The 24,319-nt window shown below is 49.3% G+C and overlaps 1 protein-coding gene across 6 annotated transcripts in view; it reads right to left on the bottom strand.

The window, feature by feature from the left end:
- The window catches only part of NF1 (neurofibromin 1), a 72,846-nt gene extending 61,357 nt beyond the window's left edge, over window positions 1–11,489 (bottom strand). For 5 of the 6 annotated variants that reach the window (XR_014616656.1, XM_084219300.1, XM_084219301.1 and 2 more), the window contains exons 1-4: window positions 11,314–11,489; window positions 4,162–4,305; window positions 2,593–2,676; window positions 759–949 (exon numbers count right to left, since the gene is read on the bottom strand). Coding sequence is in view for 5 of the 6 variants with exons in the window: in XM_084219300.1 (XP_084075426.1) it covers window positions 759–949; window positions 2,593–2,676; window positions 4,162–4,305; window positions 11,314–11,373 (479 nt within the window). In the remaining variant the exon portion in view is untranslated. The remainder of the gene's footprint in view (window positions 1–758; window positions 950–2,592; window positions 2,677–4,161; window positions 4,306–11,313) is intronic. The other variant, XM_084219303.1, reaches the window with a different exon arrangement.
- Window positions 11,490–24,319: the final 12,830 nt, after the last annotated feature.

Raw genomic sequence — 24,319 nt, 5'->3', positions numbered from 1 at the left:
AAATGGATACAACCATTAGCTTCAGCATTCTTTTTTTTTCCAAGGCACCTTGCACCCACAAGACCTTATTTAACTTCTGTTGCATTATCTTCACACACTATTTTCAGTGGTACTTTTGAAAGCAGATTAAAAAAGCAACAAATACAGCCAGCAGTAACCCAGGATGGGGTTGAAATGGGTTCATTTCATAACCTGAAACCCAAGTAAACCTTTCACTTTGCCAAGTGAAAAGCTGAGGGCATTCCACTTGAGAACTACCCCATTAAAGAGTATTTAAAGCATTGGCTCCTCTGAACAGCCCGCAGCTGGTGGCAGCAGAGGCTGCAGGCAGCAGGGCAGATGCTGTCCCTGCCCAGGGCTGCAGGCAGGCAGCAGGGCAGACGCTGTCCCTGCCCAGGGCTGCAGGCAGGCAGCAGTGCAGACGCTGTCCCTGCCCAGGGCTGCAGGCAGGCAGCAGGGCAGACGCTGTCCCTGCCCAGGGCTGCAGGCAGGCAGCAGGGCAGACGCTGTCCCTGCCCAGGGCTGCAGGCAGGCAGCAGGGCAGACGCTCTCCCTGCCCAGGGCTGCAGGCAGGCAGCAGGGCAGACGCTCTCCCTGCCCAGGGCTGCAGGCAGGCAGCAGGGCACACGCTCTCCCTGCCCAGGGCTGCAGGCAGCAGGGCAGACGCTCTCCCTGCCCAGGGCTGCAGGCAGGCAGCAGGGCAGATGCTGTCCCTGCCCAGGGCTGCAGGCAGCAGGGCAGATGCCAGCGGTCTGTACCTGGTGGAGATGCGGCTGAAGACGGCGTTGAAGTTGTTGCAGCTGAGCGAGAAGAGCACACCCGAGGCGGAGCTGCGCAGCTCGGCCGCGTGCTGGTTGCCCTCGCGGTAGGTGTGGATGAAGTGGCAGATCTCAGGCAGCAGCTGCTTCACCAGCATGGTCTCGTCCAGGCGCATGGTGTCCTTCGGTTGCTACGGACAAACAGCAGGCCCTGAATCCTGCTCGGGAGGCAAAGCCCGGATCCAGCCCCCCAACCTGCACAGACAGGCTCCTGCCTCAGCACGGCCAAACCACCCCACAGCTTCAGCTGAGGACACCAGGCTGATGGATCTCGGCGAGCATCAGGCAAACATCACACCAGGCTCTGGAGCAGCACACGCTTTGCTCTGATGTGCCCTGCTGCTCTGTGCCAGGATCAGGACAGCACTGTCCGCCTCAGCTTCTGCTGAGGGCTAAAGGGCAAAGCTCACCCTCACTTCCCTTTGGGTAGGGGCTTAGTGGCCATATTTTGCTAACAAGTATTTTATATTAAAAGTGAACCAAAAAGAGGTGCTTCTCCCTCGCTCTTGCTGGGAATTGCTCTATATGACTCAAAAAAGGCTTAATTTCCCTGCAAAAGAAAAATCTAATTTCTGCCAGTTTGCACAGTGTGAGACATAAGGAAACTATTTACAGAAGAATTCAAAGTGAAACTTTGCTCTACTAAGAGCAAGTTTTAACAGAAGGGTCAGCACTAAAGCTTTCTAAAATTCTACCAATGAGTTTTCCATAGGGAATTGGGAAGTTTCAGAGACTCCCACTTAGTTGACCTGAGTCCTGTTGCCATGAGAACTTGATGAAACATTGAGCAAGAAATCCATCTGAAGATACCACAGAACACAACACGCTTTGTACAGAGCTTTGGCTCACTCTGATTTAACATATTCTGCCTCAAACTGCTCTGATTTCAAGTGACAGAGCAAGAAACATTCAGCACAATTTTAGGCTATTTAAATATGATGATCTATCAGGAAAACCACTGTTTCAAACATTATGCATGAAAGAAATATTTAAAAATAAATGAATTCTGAAGTTAAAATTCTGGTTCTTTGACTCAAACTGTTCTTTTGACTCAATGCATCAAAGACAAAAAGTGCCAAAAAGAGGTGTTTTCCTCAGCTGTAAAAGCTGGAAATCAAATCCAGCTATTTTATTCTAAAATAAAATCCCGTTCTTGTTAAAAGAACAAACCACTGCAAATCTCGGTCTCAGTGAAGTTTGGCTTTGCAGTTCCAGCTCGGCACAGTAAGTTGTACAACCAGCACCACTCTCCTCCCAAAGGGACCAGCAAACTGCCTCGCAGCAGCTCTGACTGGAAAGCTCAGGCCTGCGCTCCCAGTGGAGATTTGGACATGGTTAACTAATGTAATCTAGGAAACACCTGCAGAAATCATCTCTAGAGTAGTGGCAGCAAAGTTTCTGCTCTATATAAAAGCACATGGAAAATCACTTCAACAAATGAAAGCTTTAAGACATTTAAAGAAAACTCAGCACTGTATGCAGAGAACTAAGTAGCACAAAATGAAAAACTTGTACCGAATTCTCTGCTACTTTTAACAGGAAAAAAGACCATTAATTTTAGGCAATATAAAGCACCCTCTAAATCGTTAATGCATCAATTACATCAAGCACTTGCATTTATAGGAAGTTTTAGTATTTTTAAATGGCATTAATCCTATTTTGCTCTAAATCTGATGGGTTTTTAGTACCAGTAACAACAGATACACAAGCATTTGACCTGTATTCTCCAACCCATTGGATTGCAAGTTAGAATTACTTATGCAAGCCTACTCACCCCTGCCAGACATTTTTCCAGTGTACCCAAGATAATCAGCTGAGATAGATATAAATTCTTTTCAGCAGTTTCTCCAAATATTCTCTAGAAGTAGAATGGATTCATCTGAGACACAGATCTTTGACTTGTGATGCAATGAAAGGGAAGCAGCAAAGTGGCACAGTAAATTATGGCTCCATTACTGCTTTGGTTTGGAGTTTAGACACAAAGCCAGCAAAAGTCAGATTAAAATAGGAATTAAAACCTTATCACTAAAGAAATATCTTTGTCCAGTCTGCAATACCAAAAGCAATAAGGAACAAACAGCCCTGCAAAGTAAGAGTGGAGGTGCCCTGCAGCCCCTCACCTCCCTCAGGCCCACTGGCTGCTCAGAAGTGTGGGTTCCACCTTCCAGAACCTATTTTGCTATCAATCAGTGCTGACCCTTTTGCAGTTCCATACAGGATGCCCCACTGCAGACACAGGCAGGATTCCCTGGGGCGCTCCAGCCAGCACCCAGTTCTGTGCCAAGAACAGGCACTGCCTCCAGCAACATTAAAACAAAGCACGAAAGACTCAGCCAAAACCAGAGGGCACAACTGCCCACAGACAGAGCACCTGTCAGAGCCACCCAGACAAGTTTATTTTACCCCAGGGCAGGAGTAGCTCACCTCAGCCCAGGTTTCAGCTGAGACTCTTTCTGAACCAAGACTGTTATGACTGAGTGTTTCTTGGGCTGGTCTGTTCCAGCTACAGAAACCCTCCCCAATTGTTGCTGATTCCCACAGAAGCTCAGACCATCACACGTGACAAACATTCAGACTCGCTCCTCAGGGCAAAGTTTTTAACTGACATTCTCAGCTAGGTCTTTACTCTCAAAATCTGTGTATCACATAGAGAAACTTCTTTAAACTGTACAGTTTTCTCATTTATCAGCCAATCACCTTGCACATCAACATGTTCCCTCATGCCTGTAGAGTTTAATTAAAATAAATTCTCTCTCCAAAGGGATTACAGGTAGCTTTAAGCAGCCTAAAATTCCTAGCAGCAGGCCAACCTATTTTCTCATTTTATCAGTCCTCTGCAGTTCCAGCAGATGCACATCTCTATACAACTGACAGCCAAGGGTGCACTCCAAAGAATGTCTCTAAAACCATAAAAAAAGTACTGCCAGAGCCTGGCCTGTTCTGTTACCTGTTTGGGGAGATTCCAAATGATCCCAATTTACATGGATTCAAAACTCAATGAACTAAACTTTTCTCATGGCAAAGGTTCTGACTGAAACTCATCTGGTTAAAAAATACATCTATTTTATAAATACATAGACACGCATTAAACACCCAGGCAGCCTGGAAAATTCAAATAGCACAAGTTTTAAATCCCTTCCCTGCCCCAAAATCCCAATGCCTTTCTGTGGAACATGGCTCTGATGCATGCTGCTACTGAACTTCAGAACAGAAAATAATTAAGTGTAAAAGGCAAGCAACAATCTGACTAAATTTCAAATAATTCTCTACAGATTTCACAATAGAAATAAATAACAACTATTTGGAAAAAAATCACCAAACAATGCAAAATTAGAAAACTTACCATGTTATTAACATTTTTTAATATATTGGTGAGACCACTGATGACCAGGGAAAACTTGTACTTGGAAATGTTGATGAGACATTCCTTGTTGTGCTCCGTGCTGACTTTGGTGTGGGTATTCTGCTGGCAAGCCTTTATTGGAAGCTACAAGAGAGAACTGTTATAAGCTTTTTCACACTGAAATTGACAGCTTTAAAGATGGATTAAAAACCTGTGACACATCAGAAACCACCTTGAAAAACATTCAACAAGAGACAACAGCGAACACATTATTTCATCTTCTCTACAGTCATCTTTCCACTAGTTATCTATAAAGCAAAATGCTTAAGCTCACCTGTTCCTTTTTCTGAACTGAAACTAAACCTCTATTTTGTGATAAATTTTCTACAACCTGGATGTCAAAGCAATCAAAAGGAGCAGAAAAATATAAGACAGAATTGTAAGAAAAGATTCTTTATTTTAAAAATGGGCTTAATAAAGACCAAAAATCTTCCAAGAAAAAAAATGCATCTTGGGACCTGAGGGGAGGAAAACACCAGTAGCTCCCAGAGCAGGTGAGCTGGAAGGCAGCAGCTGTTCCATGTGTGTCCCCTGCTCTGTAACAGGGCAGGACTGGCCAAGGAGGAGCCAGTGCTGGCCCTGCAGCCCCCACAGACATGGGTACCTTTGGGGTTACCCCACAAACACCCCCAGTGCTGAATCTCAGCCTCAAACACGCTTGGAGCACCTGTAAGACACACGTTACCTGTCCCTGCCCAACAGCCAGTGGTAAAAACTACACCTGAAATCCATCTTTTCCCAGAAAGAGAAGATTCAGAGTGACTGCACCGCCCGAGATGTTCCTGCTGCTGTGTGAACACTGGGTACTTTGTTTCCTGCTGTACCCAAATTCTTCAGGGGTCACAAACAAGTCACTTCACAGGCACACACCCACTCCCCCTTGCCTGCTCCCAGCCGCCACTTCTGGGACACCACTCTCCAGAAACAATCCCTTTAATCAGGATTTATATTTTTTAAAAGCAAACTAATATAGGAACATTTATGCCATTTGTACTTGAAAGCGTGACCTTGGAATTCCCTATCCATAGGAGCTTGAATTGCTACTAAAAGTTTTAATCAGTTTTGAGCAGAATTGTGAATAAAGGTGTATTCTGAAAGACAGCAACAGCTCAATGGAAATGCTGTGGTGTAATATTTGTGCATTAGAAAAGATTACCAGAGAGCGAGAGCATTTAAGAGAGGGTAAAAGAAGGATTCCAAGGAATTACAATCAGCTTTACAGCTGCAAAGTGCCTTAGGAGGCACCTCGCAGACGGGGGGCTCTGCAAGGGCACCCTCCCCGCTGCCCCCCTGCAGCCACCTGACACCACCTTCTGCTGGGGAAAGTCCAAATGCCCAGATTTAAAACGCAAGATGAATGGCATTGAAGAACCCCAACTTGGAGCACTTTTGTCCAACACCTCTGAATGCAGTGTGCCTGACCCAGCCCGTCCCCAGGGAGGGAAAAGGGCGCTAACACACTGTCCTGTTCTGATGCCATGGAGCAACTCCCTCTCTGTATAATCAGAGCTTTGGTGTGGGTTCAAGCTCAATTCTTTTGCTACCATGGACTAGGATCCCTATGGACATGGGCTGGGTCTTTCCAAAGAGAATGGCTGACTGTCAATGAAGGAAAAAAATGATCCCGGCACTCCAGAGCAGACCAAAGACCCCAAAGCACCAGACCCAGACGGGCTCCGGGAGCTGCAGCACCTCCAGGGTGAGGGCTGACACTCCACCTGCAAAGACACCCACAGCAACAACTCCCGTGGGCAACCCAGCTCATCCCCACTGGAAGCTGTGACTCCCTGGCAGCTGGGGCTGCAGGGCTTCACAACAGCGCGAGGCGCTCCAGTGTGCTCGCTTTACCCCTGGAAAAGCGGAATAAACAGCGTTTATGACTCAAGCTTTGTTTTCACTGTCAGATGGTATTTCTACAATTCCTTTTTGGAAGTCATTGGAGGATGATAGATACATTTAATTTAAAATTTCACTATTGCTAGTACTTTTTATTTGAATTTTCAAGTCTCTGTGCTGACAGCAGCAGCAAAGCTCAATACCAGTGAGTGCTAAAACACTTGAGAACAGCCTCTCAAAGAAACTGTGTCATAGATCTAGTTCTGTGTGCTCCCATGCCAGAGAAACATCACATTACACACTTCTGGAGCTTCCTGCCACAACAGCCACTACAACAAGGTCACCTAGAAGTAAAACTGCTTTTTATACTATCATTTAAAAAAGGAAACTATACAAAAAGGAAATGTTATCACTGTTATTCTGGGGGTTTTTATCTCTCAGCTCTTTTTTTTTGTGCACTCTGACATGCTGGAACATTTTATTTCCCCTCACAGAATGCAGTGACAGTGCTGAGCAACTAAAGACAATCTACTTTACTTCTCTACAAATATCCATTAATCTAAACATTGGGGTGGGGGAAAGATGAAATTTTACTTTCATTGACTTTGATTTTATTTTAGAAAAAGTAAATTCTGACAAACGGTTTCCTGTAGAGCTATTTGAATTAGAAACAGAATTTAGAGCACAAAGCTTAAATATACCTGGGTCTTCAACCCTGAGCAGAGCACGTGCTCTGCTCTGAGCTCACCCCAGAGCAGCAAAGGGACAGTCACTGCCCCAGCTCAGCTCCTGTCACCAATGGCACAGGAGGCAGCAGCCAGCGAGGCTGGAGCTGCACTGGGCATATTCAGCCCATGCCCAGGTGGGCTCCACACACCCTCCCTCGCCCCAGCGCAGCCACATGGCTCCTTCAGGGGCCAAACAAGCCACACAGGACAGGGAACAATGGCACTTGGCCCGTGAAATAAATTTTACCTTATTTCACGCAGTGGACAAAGACAAAATAGGTAGATGAAATCTGGAACCTTTACAGCAACCAAATTGTAAATCTTTGAAATGGACAAAGAAAAAAACATATATACCGTGTTTGGGATTTTTTTCACTTTTAGCCAAAAATGTTCAGTTTAAGGAATCCTGCCTTGGTCATAGATACTAATTATTTAGAAAAAAATGGTGTTTTTCATGCCTGTGAAGTGATTAGCAATACCTGTTTCAGGTATTCTCTAGTCTGACGCAAGAAGGTCCATCTTTTTTATATGAACATGGACATTGGTTTGGAACTATGACCGCTGATAGGCCTGAGTGTCTGTAAGTTGTACACTCAAGCTGTTGGGAAAAGCTACACTGAGCCATGGATTTTGCTTTATCACTTGCAATTAATGAACACAAAGTTAAATCAACTCTAGTTAGTTGATACTTAATAGTCTGGAGAAATACACAATATCTAGGAAAAAATCCCTACTGCTATCCTTAACAGACCCAAAATCCACCTCAGTTCATCCTCTCAAACAATTTCTTGGAACTTTTCAGCAGACTGTAAGACACACACGTACTGGTGACAGAAAATCCCCACAGCACCACCCCTCCTCAGCACCAGCACTGTCAGAACCAGACACAAATCCCTCTAAATCAACAGGCACCTTCCTCCCTTCTATCAACACACACCTGCTAAAGAGGGACTAGCCCTGAAAAGAACCTCACAGCTCAGCCTTCACAAGTTTCAAAACTTCCAAAAGTTTTTATATAGGTTGCTCTAAAAATAAAGCATTGTCAGAAGGTGAACTGGAAGCTGGTGCTGTGACCAATCCCGTATTTACCCATCCTGCCAACACAAACACTGTGTTAGGTGAGGAAGGGCCATGGGTCACCTGGGCACTTTCAGCAGCTCCTCACTGCAGCCAGGTAACGCCTGCAGCACTGGGCATTTCCTTCCTGTCCCTGGGCTCCAGCCCTGGGCAGAGCAGCACCTCACAGCTGCAAATCCCCTGCACACACCCTAGGAGCCACCACATCACAGCCACTGCAGGTTCTGCTCTGGGGAAGATGGAACAGCACGCCTCGTGCTGCAGGGCAGGGCTCCAGCCTGGCTCGGCCCCAGCTCCTGGGGCATTCTGCCCCACACACAGCAGCTGTGGGCAGGAGCTGCACCTTCTGCCCAGCCCAGGTACACCCCAGGGGGACACAGCCAGCACAGCACAGGAAACACCTCACAGTACATCCCATTACTATGAGTGCTGTCCTAACGAGCCATGAGGAAAACCACAGCTGGTACCTGCAACCACTGCTTTTGCAGGTCTCTGATTCTGCACAGATTTCAAACACTGCGAAGAAAAATCATCAGGAGGGAATATTTGCTTTCATTTAATACCTTTTAATTAAAGGGAGAATGGAACATTACTACTGACTTCCAGTTTTTATGCACTTTCTTAACTGAGAGCCATCACACTCCATGAACTGCAAATGGGAAGACTAAACCACAACCCACATAACAAAAGTCTTCTTTCTTTAAAGCATATCAGAATTGCAGAACCACAGGATCATTAAAGTTGGAAGAGACCTCTGAGATCATTGAGCCCAACCTGTGACTGACCCCCACCTTGTCACAGAACAGAGCACTGAGTGCCACATCCAGTCATTCCTTGAACACTTCCAAGGATGGGCACTCCACCACAATAACCACTTACATGGTCACAAGTAAGTTTATAAAGGATTAATAGTTTTTATTACATCTGATAGTTTTAAACCAATCAAGATATAAAAGGTTTGGGCAGTCAGACTCCTCCAACTGTGCTCACAACTACTCCAGTGTAGCGCTAGGCTTCCTGTGATTTCACGTTGTAACACACTTAAAGCATTATGAAAACACAAAACATAAAACTGGAATTGTGCATTTCCATAGGAAAAACAGAGAGAATTGTATTTTCCAAAGACCTGACTATATCTGAAATCACAAGGAATTCCACGAATTTCCAGGCTCTTTGTGCTACTGCAGTCTAATTTTATCCTGTTCACCCCAAGTTTTGAAAAATACAATAACTAGTACTAAGTGCAGGCTCTGCTGAGAGGTCTCCCCATGCTCTCTATCAGTGTGGTCTGGTCTCACAGGTGGCAGCAACAGCTTCTTCTGCAGCAGCTGAAGCCTGGGGGCAGCCCCAGGCCAGCCCTGCAGCAGGTGAGGGCTCACTGAAGCACAGGGCAGGACTGACCGGGAGCTCCAGGATTTATTCCCTGAGCCAGGCACTGGTTAATTCACAAAACTCTGCCTGCCAGTCACTCCAGGCCCACAGAATTGTACAGACAAAAGCAGATTTTGGTTAAAGCAGCATTTATAACAATAAACAAGAGCAGACCAGAGCAGACTGGTTTGCCCTGATTTCCCTTGTTTTCAATACCGATTAGCATCCTCTCAGCTGGCTGTTTCATCTTTCCTAAAATGAATTCAACCACTCAGCAAATGAATGAAAAGCCTGTCTACATCTGTAAATCGGGAGGAAAGATGGTTACACTTTTCTTCTCTGCAAAGGAAGGAAGAAACCCTGGAAACGTTTGTCTTCCTCTGGGCAGAAAAACCAAAACACAACGGACCTGAGCTGCCCTTCTCGCCCTCCTGACCAAACCCACTCTGGCATGCCAAGCTGGCTCCCGGTGCTGAACCCACAGGTCCTGCATTCAGGCGCACACAGGATGCAAACCCTCACAGCTGCATGAACACCACTGAAGTAATCTGCATATATTCAGTATATTTTGATAAGACACCAAAACTGTGACTGACAATGATGTACTTGATGCATATTATCACTGTAACTCCACTATTTCAGCATCTCAGCTTTCTTCCTATCCAGAGTGGACTCCTCCCCTACACCTATCCATAACCATGCCACAAAAAGTACAGAAAAATAATTCTGTTCTAAGTTTGTAACTCCTAACAGATGCTGGCAAGCCCAATTCCACAATATACACAACAAAGAAGAGGAGAAAGCCCAGGGCCTTTTAACACCAGTACATCAAGAAATATTTTCTTGCATTATTGAGAGCATAATCAATCCTATGTTTTCTAAGCTTATGGAAAAAATGATCTATGACTCAAGGGGGACAATAAGGTAACTATGCAAATATGTCCATAATATATTGCAAAAAACTGCCTCATTATAATGTCAAAAGACAAAGTTTGATATTTTCCTCTTCAAAATAAACTTCACATGAATGTAAAAAAAACCAGCTTGTTTTTCTTGAGCCAGGCCACATCTTTCTGCAGGGTGTTGAAGCCCAGCAGCTCTGAGGGACAGATGCAGCACAGAACAAGGCTCAGTGTGGAGAAGCAGCTCCATGTTTTTGATGGATTTACACCAAGCAGGGTCTCACAGACCTGGGCCTCCTGTGACACAAGGGCTGCACTCAAAGTGTGGCAAAATGAGACAAACACCACAGGAACTGATCACTGAGCCTCACGGGAGCTACCTCAGTCAGGAAAGCACCTTGGGAGCAGGGAAGGAGGGTAAGCACTGAGCTTAGCCCCACGGGGAGTCACCCACCTAATCCCAGTAAGCAGTTCCTGCTGGTGGATCAGAGAAATATAAGTCTAAAGCCAACAAATCCCTCTTCCTTCCATTCAGAAAATCCTTCTCTGAAGTACTAGCGCTGACTTTTGCAAGATGTAAATATCCATCACTGCAATGGAAACCAGGGGCTGGAACCCCCTCGTGACGCCTCAGAGCCGCGCTCCGAGGCCGGGGATGCGGCTGCACACCGACATCGCCCCGGCACCGGGGGGCACGGGCAGCACGGCCGCTGCAGCGCCTCCAGCCCTCCTTAACCTCGCTCTCGAGGCTCTCCCTCCCTTCTGGAGAGCCAGATGATGTAAAGCAAGGACGTGAATTTCACAGCAATGTCCACGGAAAGCAGAGACACTCCGGGAGAGGCGGGGGAGCAGCAGCGAGGGGGAGCCAGGCCCCTCCTCACCGCCGCTGCCGGCACAAGGACGGATGCGCCGCACCTGGAGCGGCCGGCCCGGCAGCGGCGGGAGCGCCGGGCTGCCGAAGGGCTGCTGAGGGGCTGCTGAGGGGAGCGCGGCCCCGCCCCGGGCCCGCCCGGCACAAAGGGCGCCGGGGCCCGGGGCCTCGGCCCCGGCACGGCGGGGGACGGCAGGAGCGGCGCTGCCACGGCCACCCCGGCCCGGGGAGCGGGGCCGCTCCCCCGCCGCGTAGCACCGGCCCTCCCCGCGGCCCGGGGAGGGGGACGCGCCGCCGCCCCCGCTACCTGCTCGTCGAAGCGGTTCACCACGGCCTGCACCCACTCCACGGGCTTGTGCGCCGCCATGTCCCGCCGCCGCCGCCCGCCCGGGGAGCGGCGGGTGCGCGCGGGCGGTGCCGGTGTCGCGGGCCCTCAGCGCGCGGGGCCCGCCATGACACCTCACCGGAAGCGGGAGCGCGCGCCGCCCCCGCCGCCGCGCCCGCCGCGCCAGGGGCACACCGAGCCCCGCACTGCGCCTGCGCGCCGCCCCCGCCCGCGCGCTCCTGCGCGCGCGCAGCGCCTGCGCAGGGGAGGGGCTGGGCGGGAGCCGGGCGGGGCCCGAGAAGGGCGGGTTCGATTGGGGCGGGGCCTGGTGGGGCGGGGCCGCTGTGGGCGGGGCCAGGCAGGGGCGGGAGGAGCCGTGGCGGGCGCCCGAGGGCCGGCGCGGGCACAGAGCCCTCGGGAACGGGCACAGAGCCCTCGGGAACGGGCACAGCGCCCTCGGGAACGGGCACACCGCCCTCGGGAACGGGCACAGCGCCCTCGGGAACGGGCACAGCGCCCTCGGGACGGGCACAGCACCCTCGGGAACGGGCACAGAGCCCTCCGGGACGGGCACAGCACCCTCGGGAACGGGCACAGAGCCCTCGGGAACGGGCACGGCGCCCTCGGGAACGGGCACGGCGCCCTCGGGAACGGGCACGGCGCCCTCCGGGACGGGCACGGCGCCCTCGGGAACGGACACAGCGCCCTCGGGAACGGACACATCGCCCTCGGGAACGGGCACAGCGCCCTCGGGAACGGGCACAGCGCCCTCCGGGACGGGCACAGCGCCCTCCGGGACGGGCACAGCGCCCTCGGGAACGGGCACAGCGCCCTCCGGGACGGGCACAGCGCCCTCGGGAACGGGCACAGCACCCTCGGGAACGGGCACAGAGCCCTCGGGAACGGGCACAGAGCCCTCGGGAACGGGCACATCGCCCTCGGGAACGGGCACAGCGCCCTCCGGGACGGGCACAGCGCCCTCGGGAACGGGCACAGCACCCTCGGGAACGGGCACAGAGCCCTCGGGAACGGGCACAGCGCCCTCGGAACGGGCACAGCGCCCTCGGAACGCAGCGTGGCCATCCCTGCCCGCACCCGCGGTGCTCCCGGTGCGCGCCCCTGGCGGGACCGCGGCCGCTCCCCTGCAGACAGCATCCCCGGCTGATCCTGCATTCCCCCTCCAAGCGCTGTGCGTGACACGTAGCCCGCAGGTTTGCTGGCTCGGGCTGGAATGCACGGCTGTTTCTTACCTTTCAAACGTAAACCCGGGTATTTCCATAAATTAACTTATTCTGTTACAATGCTTCACTGCAGAACTCTGGCAGTAACATCAGACCCGGGTGTGGCACCTTCGTCCCCAGCCTGGTCACACCAGCCCCAGCCAACTGTTTACTCGGTGACTCAGAAACGGAGGATGCACACAAATAAACATCCACTTCCACTTTCCTTCTCGGGAATGTTAATTTGTTTTCCTTCTGGGTAGACAGAAGCACAAAATAATGTTCTTTCATACCAGAGTCACATTGAAATTCTGACGATATAAATAAAGATGCAGCTTGAGGTGAGGGCTCTGGAACAGTGGATTTAAAATTGGCAGAACTGGAGAATCAAACAGAACTTCTGTCCCCCTGTTCAGTCGGGGCCTTGATGTGACTCAGAGACTCTTGCTGTTATCACAGCACATAGGAATTATTACCAGCAACAGCAATGTCAAACTTATCCTGAGTTAACTTTCCCTGTAAAAAATAAGCGATAAAAATCCTGTAATTTGGATTTACAGGACAAGCAGTTCCATTGCATTCTAGCATCAAATCCAGGAATTTGGGCGACAGCAAATTTTGGAAGAGCAGATGTTTTATAAAAAGGCAAAAATCATTTGCAAATATTTTATATAAGGAAAATACCCAATTAATTGGTTGAAGAATAAGGCTTTGTCACAGGGAGTGCAAAGGCAGAGAACACAAAACACCAACACCGAAGGTGCGGAGATGAACACAAAACCCTCAAGAGTTCAGTGGAGCAGAGCCCTTCCCCAGGCAGGTTCATTAATTCACATTAAACCCGAGGCTGGGTCTCCCTGAGGCAGAACTGACCCCACTGGGCCCTTCTGGTCACGTCTCCTTTTCCAACTGGATTCTTTTGGATTTGACCCCTCAGTGTCCCACAGCAGTCAGGCAGGAATAATCTGCAGGGAAGGCAATCCAGCCACAATCTTCACCGGGATCTCTACGTTCTGCCAAAATCTAAACAATCATAATTCATGTAGGGGCAGGAAAGGCTTCAGCTGACTGATATGGTTCTGAAAAATATGTCCCAAATGCCAGAAAGAAACCAGGGTGATATGATTAGATCAGAGAGAAGCATCCTGGGAACTCCTGACTGAGGTAGAAAAGGGCAGGCTATTTCTTCCCCTCAGAATGTACCAAACAAAACAAACAGTGCTTCTTCCTGCTTCTGGCAGTGCTTTTCCCATAGTAAATCTAAAAGCACACAGGATTTGCTGTAGTATTCCCAGATTTTAGACACAGGGGTAGAATATCAGTGTTGGAAATTCTCATAGTGTTCCCCCAAACTCCCTGAAAAATTCCAGCCAGTACTTAGACTGGAGACCCATTCTCGCACTGCTGTCCCCAAAGCCCCACAACAGCTCTACTATTAATTTTGTGCCAGAGCCCACCTGATTGTGCCCTCCCCAAGCAGAGACAGGACAGTCTGTAACTGCTAGCTGGGAATTGTTGGAGCATAAACCTTTCAAGTTCCCCAGCTCCTGAGAACTCTGAGTGGTGGCACCATTTCTTCAGCAGCTCTTGACAACCTCCTGCTTGTGGATTTTCAAGGATGCTTTAGCAAGAGCTTTTTTGTGCACTTCCTTAAGCTTCTATGTGAACTAAAACAAGGAATTGCAGCCTAAGGCATCCACAGAGTATTGTGAGGTTTTGCAGTGAATCCCAATGGCTTTTCCTCACTAAAACTCTCCCACTGTGGCTGTCAAAGTGGCACTAGTGGTAGGAGTCTCTTGGCACAGGGAAGTCCCTGCCATGTCTCTATTCCCTCTCAGCAGAAGTTTAGAGCCTGAACAGCCAAGCCTTACAGTGGGAGTTGGAAATTTATCTACGTGGGAAGAGTCCCCCTTGTGAAATTTCCAGCCACGGATGTTTTCAATCCAGCCAAAAACGTCCCTTGAATCACTTCCTTGGAGGTATTCTGGCACTTCTGCTTTTTGCTTGAGCTAGAGGATGAGGAGGCAGATGAGAAGGTCAAGGCATGCATAGAAAATAACCTGGCCAGGCCTGCAGGAAAACCTCAGGGAGCTCTCAGCTCACACTTTGTCCTTGCTCAGGAGTGAAGGTGCTGATCCTGTGTCACAGATACCATCAGTAAACAGCCCCACCTTCAATAAAGTCCCCTTCAAAGGCAGAAGCCCTGCAGCATTTCCTTCCTTTCTGGTGCATTTGCCCTTTCAGATTCAGGTCAATTCTAGAACATCACCTACACCGTACCCAGGAGATCTGGGCCTCTCTGGCATTACACCTGAAGTGGCTCCTGGAGGTGACACTTGGCTCCTTGGCAGAGAATACGGAATTTTTTTCCTTTCTCACATCTTCTGCTTTCCTCTATTTTGTGTTTCAACTCAAATTATTTCTTTATTAACCTTTTTTCCTTCTGACTTCCTGAAGGCTGTTTCATCCTTTGATTTTCTTCTCTCCATTCCTCCTATCCCAGTTTCCCATTTTCACCAGCATTTTTTAAACACTCCAGCAGTGGCTCAAACATGCTGAATGATAGTTTTCAATTTTTATTTATCTGCTTTCGTCCAGAAAGCTCCCATCCCTTCTGGAAGCATTCCTCTGTGAGGCATAGGTTTGATCCCATTCCTGATGGACAGGGTGTCACTGAGGGGGAACCGTGCCAAATCTGCCATCAGGGTCAAAAATATTTCTCTCCTGTTCTTGAGAGAAGCCAAAAAAACAAACCTAAGTAAAGGAGGAAGGAAGGGAGGAAGGAAAGGATCTGCCAAAGTTTAGTAAGAGGTTACTTAACCTTCCTAGCTCCAAAGCCCTCGAAGCCCGCGGGTTTAAGGCGGAGCAGGCAGGTCCCGAGCAGAGCCGGGGCAGGTCCCGAGCGGAGCCGGAGCAGCCCCGCTCCGCCGGGACAGCCGAGAGGGAGCGCCCCGCTCCCCTCTCCCCGCTCCTCTCTCCCCGCTCCCCGCTCCCCGCTGCCCTCTGTCCGCTCCCCGCTGCCCGCTGCCCGCTGCCCGCTCCCCGCTCCCCGCTCCTCTCTCCCCGCTCCTCTCTCCCCGCTCCTCTCTCCCCGCTCCCCGCTGCCCGCTCCTCTCTCCCCTCTCCTCTCTCCCCGCTCCTCTCTCCCCTCTCCCCGCTCCCCGCGAGCTCCGGCGGCGCCGCTCCCGCCCGTTTGTCCATCAGAGGGCATTAGAGGCCGCTGAACGCCCTCGGTTCGGGCTGCCTGCGGAGAACAGCCCGGCTGCGGGCTCGTGTTCTTCCGCGAGCTGTTTCGGCCCGCACGCGTGGATATACTGCAAAACGTGAAGAAACCTTTTCTTAAGAGCAAACCGCGGATTTTCCTTTGTGTTCTCTGGTTCCCAGTTCCTCCCTGACAGCGACAGGATCTGTTAAACAAGAGCAGAGCCAGCAAATGATCTGATTGTTAGGGATTCTGTACAAAATATTCACATTGGAACTTCTAACCCAGAAAGTCCAGTCATCAACGGATCATTCAAATTTAGCACGATGTTTCACACAATCAATTCTAGAAGCAAGTATTTCTGTTCCAGTAGAAATCTCATTTGGATGCAAAACACCAGGAGTTTAATCCCTGGTACTTGATCTGATTAAAGGACAGTCTATTATCAGGGCCTCTAAGAGCTCAGATATTCTAATTGCACTTAATGGAACAGTATATTTTCTGAAATGGAGGCTGATGCCTGCACGGGAAAGGGACACAGCCCTGTTAGTGTCTGCCCGTTTGCCTTGGAGCTATAAACAAGCCCTTTGTCGAGTCCCAGTTGGAGTTTGTTTGATCACAATCACTCCCAGTGTATGTGTTCATGTTCTAAAGACTTCAGCAGAATGAGATCATTTTGTGTATCTACTTTTCCCTTCCCTAGTGAGTAATGCCATCCCCACATATGACAGTCATTGCTGAGGTTAAGTTACTTAAATATTATAAAGCAGCGTTTTAATTGTTCTGGATGACTAATCAGTTCAGCCTAGATTAGAACATTGCCCCAAAGGATAATTCGAGGTTATCACTTCCTCTGCCTGACATTTTGTTTCCTTTCTTGTTTATCACACCACAGGGTCAGCAAGAGGAGCTCTCAGCTTGTTCTTAGTCCCTGTCTCCTTCGCATCCTACAGTGGTACCACTGCAAGCAATGCAGAATTCTCCTAAAATCACATTAAACTTGTCTCCAGAAAGCCTTCCAGTGCCTGGTGATCAGCTCCCAAAGGCTGCTCACACCCAAGCAGAGCCACCCAAGGAGCCCCAGGGAATTCCCAACACCCGGAGGACCCTAGAATTAAAACCGGTCTCAATTTGCACAATACAAGACTGGGCCTGACACTTGTCCCCCTGGCACTGTGTAAAAACCTGTGCAAGTCCCATTCGGTTCAGTGGCGTGATTTCTCAGTCAGATCAGCTGATTTTAGACCATAATCTCACAGTCTGGGAGCCAGGATTTGGGTTCAGTGCCATCAGCACATCCATCAAGTGTGGCCTTTGTTGCTGGCCCCGCAGCGCTGCTCCTGCCAGTTCAGCTCTGCCCAAAGGGGGCAGAAATGGGATTTACTGGCACAGGTGGAGTCAGTGGTTAGCAAAGACCTGCAGGTTCACACATGGGACACCCGGACTTCATTTTAACTTACTTTAAACCCAGGTGCAGTGTGCTGGGGAGAAGAGCCATCAGAGCAGCCTGGCCATCAGAGATGGCCTTTCCTCCTGCTCTGTCTTCTGAAGTACTCAGCTTAGGGGAGGGACTGACGAGGGAAAGGAATTGTCTGATGGAAAGGTAAGTCTTTAAGAATTGGGAAAATGTCAAGACCAGAATTGAATTTTCTGCTTCTTAAACAACCTCTGTGTAAGCCTTGTGTCAGCCTGTATGAATTTATGAATATAAAGACTCTTTGTTACTGAAGAGTTTTCCCCAACTGCAGCTCAGTTTCCTCCCCATGACTCATGCCATTAGCTGATGCTGCCCTATTTAATTGCAACTGCTGCTCAAGCCCACACAAGCTTTTCTAAAATAAAACCCTAAAAAAGCTTACTTGCAGTAGATATCCAGAAGTTTGGATGGATGGTACATGACAATACCCTTTGGATAAAACATGTGCTGCTTTTCTGGGCTTCTAAATAATGCTGAGCAGCACAGAGGCCTTTGAGCTGCTGTTAAATGGAGCTAGAAACGGGGGATAAATCTTACCCCAGGGCCATGTTGCTCTTGTGAAGACCATGGTTACATTTGCACTTTCCTGGTGAGCTCCCAGCTGGTATCCACACACAGATCCAGTCCTTGTATTTATTTTTTTAATTCTCTGGCCCCATGGGCAGTGACAATGTTGAAGAATCACACTGCTGGCCATTAATAACTGTCCTTGCCCTAAACCTGACCCCGACCCTATAAGGATTCATTAACCTGCTTTGCATTTTGGGACTCACTGTTCCTTGTGGCTGTGATTCTGCAGTGCCACAGGTCCACAGGTTCCCCAAATATCATCATGTGACTTAAAAGCAGCAGTGAAACAGAGGCACCACCTCTGCCTCACTTGCAGTCATAACAGGCATTAAGAAACAGCAAGAAAGCATTCCAGAGCTGCAGAGGGCAGGGAAAAATGCCAAGCTCTCTCAGAGTATGCAGTATGACAGGAAAAGCCAGCTCCAACAGAAAGAAGGCAAGAGGGCAACGCTTCCAGGCTCAGTAAGGGAGAGAGGAAAAGGTAACGCCTGTGTAGCACACAAGCTAAATCATGTAATGGAATTGCATTTCAAGTATTTTCTTGTGTTAGACTGGCAGGATTCAAGTGGTCAATTCATCTTTTACTTCCATATATGGATCTCAAATTAAAAAAAAAAAAATCACAGTTTTTTTGACAGTCATGACTGAACAGCTTTCAAATACAGTCCAAAAATGGCCTGGATTGAGCCATGTGGGAGCTGGAAGGCTTTGACCCAGGAGCATGGAAGGGATTCCAACTACAGTTTGAAGATTAGAACCTACACTTAGACTGCACCCCAGACCCTTGGAATTAGTGCTGCACAGGCAGCAAAGAGAAAGCAATCCCATCCCTGCAACCTGAAAAGATGGAACAGGCAACATGCTGGAGGGTGAGCAGCAGCCTGCCCTGGAGCAGGGCCCCTCTGGACTGCCCCCTCCCCAGAGCCTGGCAGCTGCTGACCTGTTTCCAGCAGGATGCAGCCTTGAGATGGCTGCAGATTGCCTTACATGTCAGGCCTGGCAGGAATGTGCTCTCTGTCCCGTGTCTTCAGTCCCCAGCAGCTTTTTGCCATGACCAGAGCATTCTCAGTGCATTCCCAGAGCCATTCCCAGTGTTCAGCTGCCTTGCCAGCCTGTGTTCAGCCAGCCATGAGTCCCTTTGCTCTGCAGCTGATCCCTGTGTCCATAGGTCCAGCTCATCCCCCATTTATGACACCTGGCAGAAAGGTTCATTATGCTCCCCCAAATCCTGCTTTGCTTCAGTGGGGAACCTATTAATCTAACTTGTTACACATTTTGTGTGCAATCTGTGCCTTCAGGAGAGGTATAATGAGAGTATAACCAGACATCTCATCAGCTTCTTTTGGGAAATGTTTACAAACAGACCAGAGCAGGCCCCAGAGAACCTGGGTCCTACCTGTGTACACACTGCCCACAGACTGCTTGCACAAGGGAATTATTAGCTGCCAACTGCTATATTTTCAGTGCTAGTGGCAACACTGAGCTTTTACTTTCCATGCTACAGAGGCTGCTGGGATAATGGAGCCCATAATTACATCCAGCCACTCGTTAGAGCTCAAATTACAAAACCGGATTTCTGTGCCAGACCTTCAGGAAGTAAGCCATGGAAGGAATCTCACAAATAACCTGCAATTACGCTAATGCAGAGGGCAGGGCCTTCCCTTAAGAGCTCTCAGACTCACTGGAATGACCCTGGCTGGTTGATCAGAGCCAGATGAGCAGTGCAGAGGAAGGTGATGCAGGAGGTGAATTACACAGGCACAGCCCTGGTGCCTCCGTAGCCAGAGCTGTTTAGGAACAGACATAAAGAAACAAAACCTGTGGTGTGGGGCAGCCAAATAGTGGGGTCTGTGGTGCTGTGGCTTATCCCTTTGCCCTGTGGAATGGGCTGTGCTCTCATAAGGCACATGCACATGATCACAGCTCCATTTGCAGTATGAGTTTAACTGTGTCTCTTCCCAGAGTGTTCTGCCAGCCCCAGAAAGCTGTGAGCAGACCAGCACTCATAGCTGCACAGGAGTGTGAGGAACAGAGAGCTGGGCTCAGCCACACCTGGAGAGGCCATCACTGAAAGGTACAGCATGGCCAGCTCTGCTGGCAGCTCCCTCCCTGTGTGTCTGTGCACAGGGTGTCACCACCAAGGGCGACACCAGCCTTACCCTGCACACAACTGAACAAGCACAGCCACACTTCTCAGGGTACCACAGAAGGAAAGGGTCTGTGTTCTCTCCTCTTACACCTATTTACAGCATTTTTACAACCCACAAATGGGGACTAGGAGAAATTTGCTTGTCCAACCTCCACTTTCAAAGAATGTCCATTTCTCTCAGATTCTTCACCACCTCCGTGGCCCTCTGCATGTGTTCCCTGTAGCAACAGGGCTGGACACAAGAAACACAAATATTTTCAAGCTCAGTTCAACACCAGCTCAGGCCCACCTCAAGCTGTTTGATCTGTGAGCAAACACTCTTTATCTATAAGCAACCTGCTATTTCCCAACTCCCTGCAGCAGGAATGCAGCCTCGGCGGTTTCCAGGCAGAAGCTGTCACACACAGCCCTGCAATTCCCAACAAGCTGACTTCTTCTGTCCTGGTTATTTTATTGATCTGCTCTACAGAATGTAGGGAGGCTTTCCCATTTGTTTTTCCTATTAAACACAACCCATTTTTCTATAAATTGAATTTATAGATGAGTTATTGACATTTACACCCTCCATGCCATTGATTTTCCCTCTGTTTGTGCAATCCTGATAGTCCAATGCCAAAGCATTAAAAAAAAAAAAAACAAACCAAAAAAACCCAACAGCCAAAAGTATTCTTTCCATTCCATTGTGAACATATTCAGCAGTTTATTACTGCTTGCACCCCAGGTTAGCAGCAACCACTGTAGAGTTCTGCCTTGGGTCATATATTTTAAAAAAAGGTAAATATTTCATATTATCACAAAAGCATTTGGGTTTGGAACAATTCAGAACATTCTCTGCTGTCTTGTGATCTGTACACTCAGAGTTGGCCAGGACACAGCCCTTTTTCTGCCTTGTTACGTGATTGCTTTGAATTCCTCTGGTCTTACACCAGCTTCCCAATCCCAGCCTGCTCTGGCCAATGCCTGATGGGACCTGGAGAACTGAGCACCCGGCTCCTCAGCACTTGCAGAGCTTCCTTCGCCCCTGCCCTTGTTTAGGACAGCCCAAAACTCTCAGCGCCACTTCAGCCATCTGGGATAAGACTTCTTGTACCCTCAGAGGGTAAATTTAGCACAGATATTTCTGCAAGCAGCTCCCTTACAAGGCACCCATGGCTGGCTTACGGAGAAGGGATGGTTTGAATCTAAAAGGAATAACCCCAAACTTCTGTCTCTGTTATTTCAGTGCAGCTACTCATCTTGGAAGCACTGAATTCCCTCCATACACTGAGCCATCTGCTCTATTTATTATATCCAAAGACGTGCTCCAAAAATTGTAAAATCCCAACGAGACCAAAAAACACAGAGAAAAAATTCCCATGGTCTGATATTCCATCTGTGCAACTTTTCCACTGCACACTCTTTTAGCAGACCTTTGAAATTAACCCCTTAAGTACCAGATGTATATCAATTTAGCATCACCTACAATTCTTCACAGGAAGCAATGGTAAAGAGGTCACAGAGCATTGAACAAAAGGGGAGAGAAAAATGACAGCCCAGAATTCCAGGAAGGGAGGCAGCCTTATCTGGTGCCTGTGGGAAAATCACACAGTTATGCTCCTGACTGCTCCATGATGACCCTGAGAAAGTGGCCTCATCCCCCTGGTCCTCCTCCCAACTGCTGTTTGCCTTGTCTGTTTAGACTGCAAACTCTCCAGGGCCGCAGTGGTGCCAATACTGCTCGCAGCCACCAGGCACACAGCAACACGGACGGGAAATGAAGCAACAGCTCGGTGCCAGCCCAGCAGCACCTCATGGCACAACTGCAGCGAGGGGGGCAGGAGACACCCAGGGAGAGTTTTGAAAATGTATTTACAGACCAAGAGCTGGCAAAGCCTCGTGTGCAAGGTCCCATGCACTCTAAGAGCTCCTTGCAGGGCTGGGCTGTTGCTTTACGTGCACTTTGAGTTTTCAGCTTGGGGGCAGCTGCCACTTGGACCTCCCTAAGATCACAGAATCCCAGAATGTCCTGAATTGGAAGGAACTCACAAGGATCATTGAAGTCCAACTCCTGGCAGCACTTTCCTGTCTCAATCCTCTGCTGCTCACCATTCACTTCATTGTGAGCCCTTTTCCTCCTCAACCTTCTTTGCCATCTTCTTGTTTCTTCCAGTCTGTGTTTTCCTTTCACCTTCTCTTCCGCCTCCATGGCCTGAGGCTGAACTTTCTCCATCCCCAAGAGGTTCTCAAACAGGAGCTTGTGAATAATTAACAGTGTAGACTAAAAATAGCATAATTTTTAATGGCAAACACTATTGCACAGATGAGCTACCTTGGATTTAAGTGTGACTGGACCTAACTGTTGCTAATTTGCCAGGAGTGCTTTATAGAATGACAGCTGTGGGGAGGAGGAACATCACTTGTGGGCCTGAAAAAGAGAAGACAAAGCAAAGAAAATGGGTAGAATTGAATTCACCATGTCAGAATACAGGAATGTGAAATCAGCAGATCCTGGTGCTCCAGCAGCCTGGGGAAAAGCTCCATAGCCTGGAACCCTGAAGGTATTTCCAGGACAGGCAAAAAGAACAAAAGCCCTTTCAGTTGTGAAAGCTTATTGCAGTGAGCAAAGACTTGATGGAGAAAGATGGCACCAAGTTTGTAAGTTTCCCAGCTGAGCAGCCCTGTGGAGGCTTGGCAGCTGCATCCCTAAAGGAAGATAATGGAAAACCCATAAATCTGCCTGAGCCACCCACTGCAGGCCCTGGCAGTATGTGACAGCCCGGGGTGTGACACTCCGGATCCCACAGCCACACCTCACCCAGGAAGAACTGAAAAATCATCTGAAAAATCCCCCTGCATATGCCACTTGCCAGGAAAATAAACACAGCAAGGGTGCCCAGGAAGGAAAGTGTGGTTTCTTTATCTCCTCAAGTTTAGACTGAATTTCAGACAGATAAATTTTGCTGAGCAGAAGGGATGAGTTGGCAGCTTACAGACAGAACACAGCTTTTCACCCCTCCCTCTCTGGCTTCAGACACAAGGACAAGCCCTTCCAGTCCCTCCTGAACAGAGAAGGTGCTACCAATGTCCCCAGGACAGCCTGCGATAACAAACAGTTTCTAACCTCTGGGGTTTTACATATCCCTTTCTGCCTTTGTGTCCATAATGCAAAAAATGTGGACTGGAGAAAAAGAAGTGAGAAAGGCAGCAGCGTGGTAACACCCCTGTGAAGCTGAGTAAGCCAAAGCTGCAGTTTGCTGGCTGTAAGAGCCCCCAGGGTCAGCAGCGTGTGCTGGCTCTGAGCAAAGCTCAGACCCTCCAGAGAATCCTTACGTGAGTCAGCTCAGCTCTGGGCTGGCCTGGCTCAAACATCCCCAACCCATGAGCAATTCCAAGCAGCATTTCACAATATTCACTGGCTTCAAGTCTGCCTTGCTCCAAGGAGTTGTCCAGGGATTAGCTGCTCAGGGCTCTTCCCGCAGCGGGCAGGGGGGGATGGACAGAACAGCAACAGGATTGTGCTGCTTCAAATAAGTGCTAGGATGTGCCAGGGGAATTAACACAAACCAGCACTAACCCACGCTAGTGTTCACATCACCAAGAACACGCCGAACTTCTCCCCGCTCCTTTCTTCGACATTGTATCACTGCATAATTTAAAAAATGCTTTGCTGGCCTTGCTCACTCTGGGGTAATTCCTGGCTCTTGCTACAGCTGAATAGCTGATCCCACGGCTATTGCAATGAGCCTGCCAGTGAGGCCACTGCTTTGGAATGAAATCACAGTTATTATCTGCAGTTGATTATCCTGCTGCGTGCTTCTCTGAAGTCCATACACAGAGCAAGGAAGAGTCACTTCGTCGAGAAGAGGGGCAGAATTTAGATATGCAAAGGAGAAAGGAGATAATGGAAGGAGAGAAGGATGTATAGAGATGTCAATACAAAATCAGAGAGAATGAGGGGCTCTCAGGGTCTCTTTCTCCAAGTTCCTGGTGAACACCTTCATTAACAACAAATTCAAAATTTTATCATAAACCAGATGCTGCTGGATTTAAATGCTGAACTACACTCGTATAGAAAGTAACACTACAGAATAGGAGACTCCTCCAGCCCCCGAACCAGGGAGGCGCACGGCGGGAGGACGGGGTCAGGCTGCGAACCGGGCTGCGACAGCAGCACGGCCGGGCACGGGCAGCGGACCGGGGACAGGATCGCGAACCGCTGCGGGTGGGCAGGGCAGGGCAGGGCAGGGTCCCGGGAGGGCGAGCAGAGCAGTGCGGCCAGAGCCGAGCCGAGCCGAGCCGAGCAGGGCGGGCAGGGCCGGGCCGAGCCGAGCCGCTCCTCCAGAGCCGGGCCCGGCCCCCGCTCCGCTCCGCTCCCCGCCCCGCCCCGCCCC

The sequence above is a fragment of the Fringilla coelebs genome, assembly GCF_963513975.1.
Source record: "Fringilla coelebs genome assembly, chromosome: 20".
Classification (NCBI taxonomy): Eukaryota; Metazoa; Chordata; class Aves; order Passeriformes; family Fringillidae; genus Fringilla; species Fringilla coelebs.
Note: the sequence above shows the minus strand (reverse complement) of the source record. Positions and strands in the feature narration are given on the sequence as shown.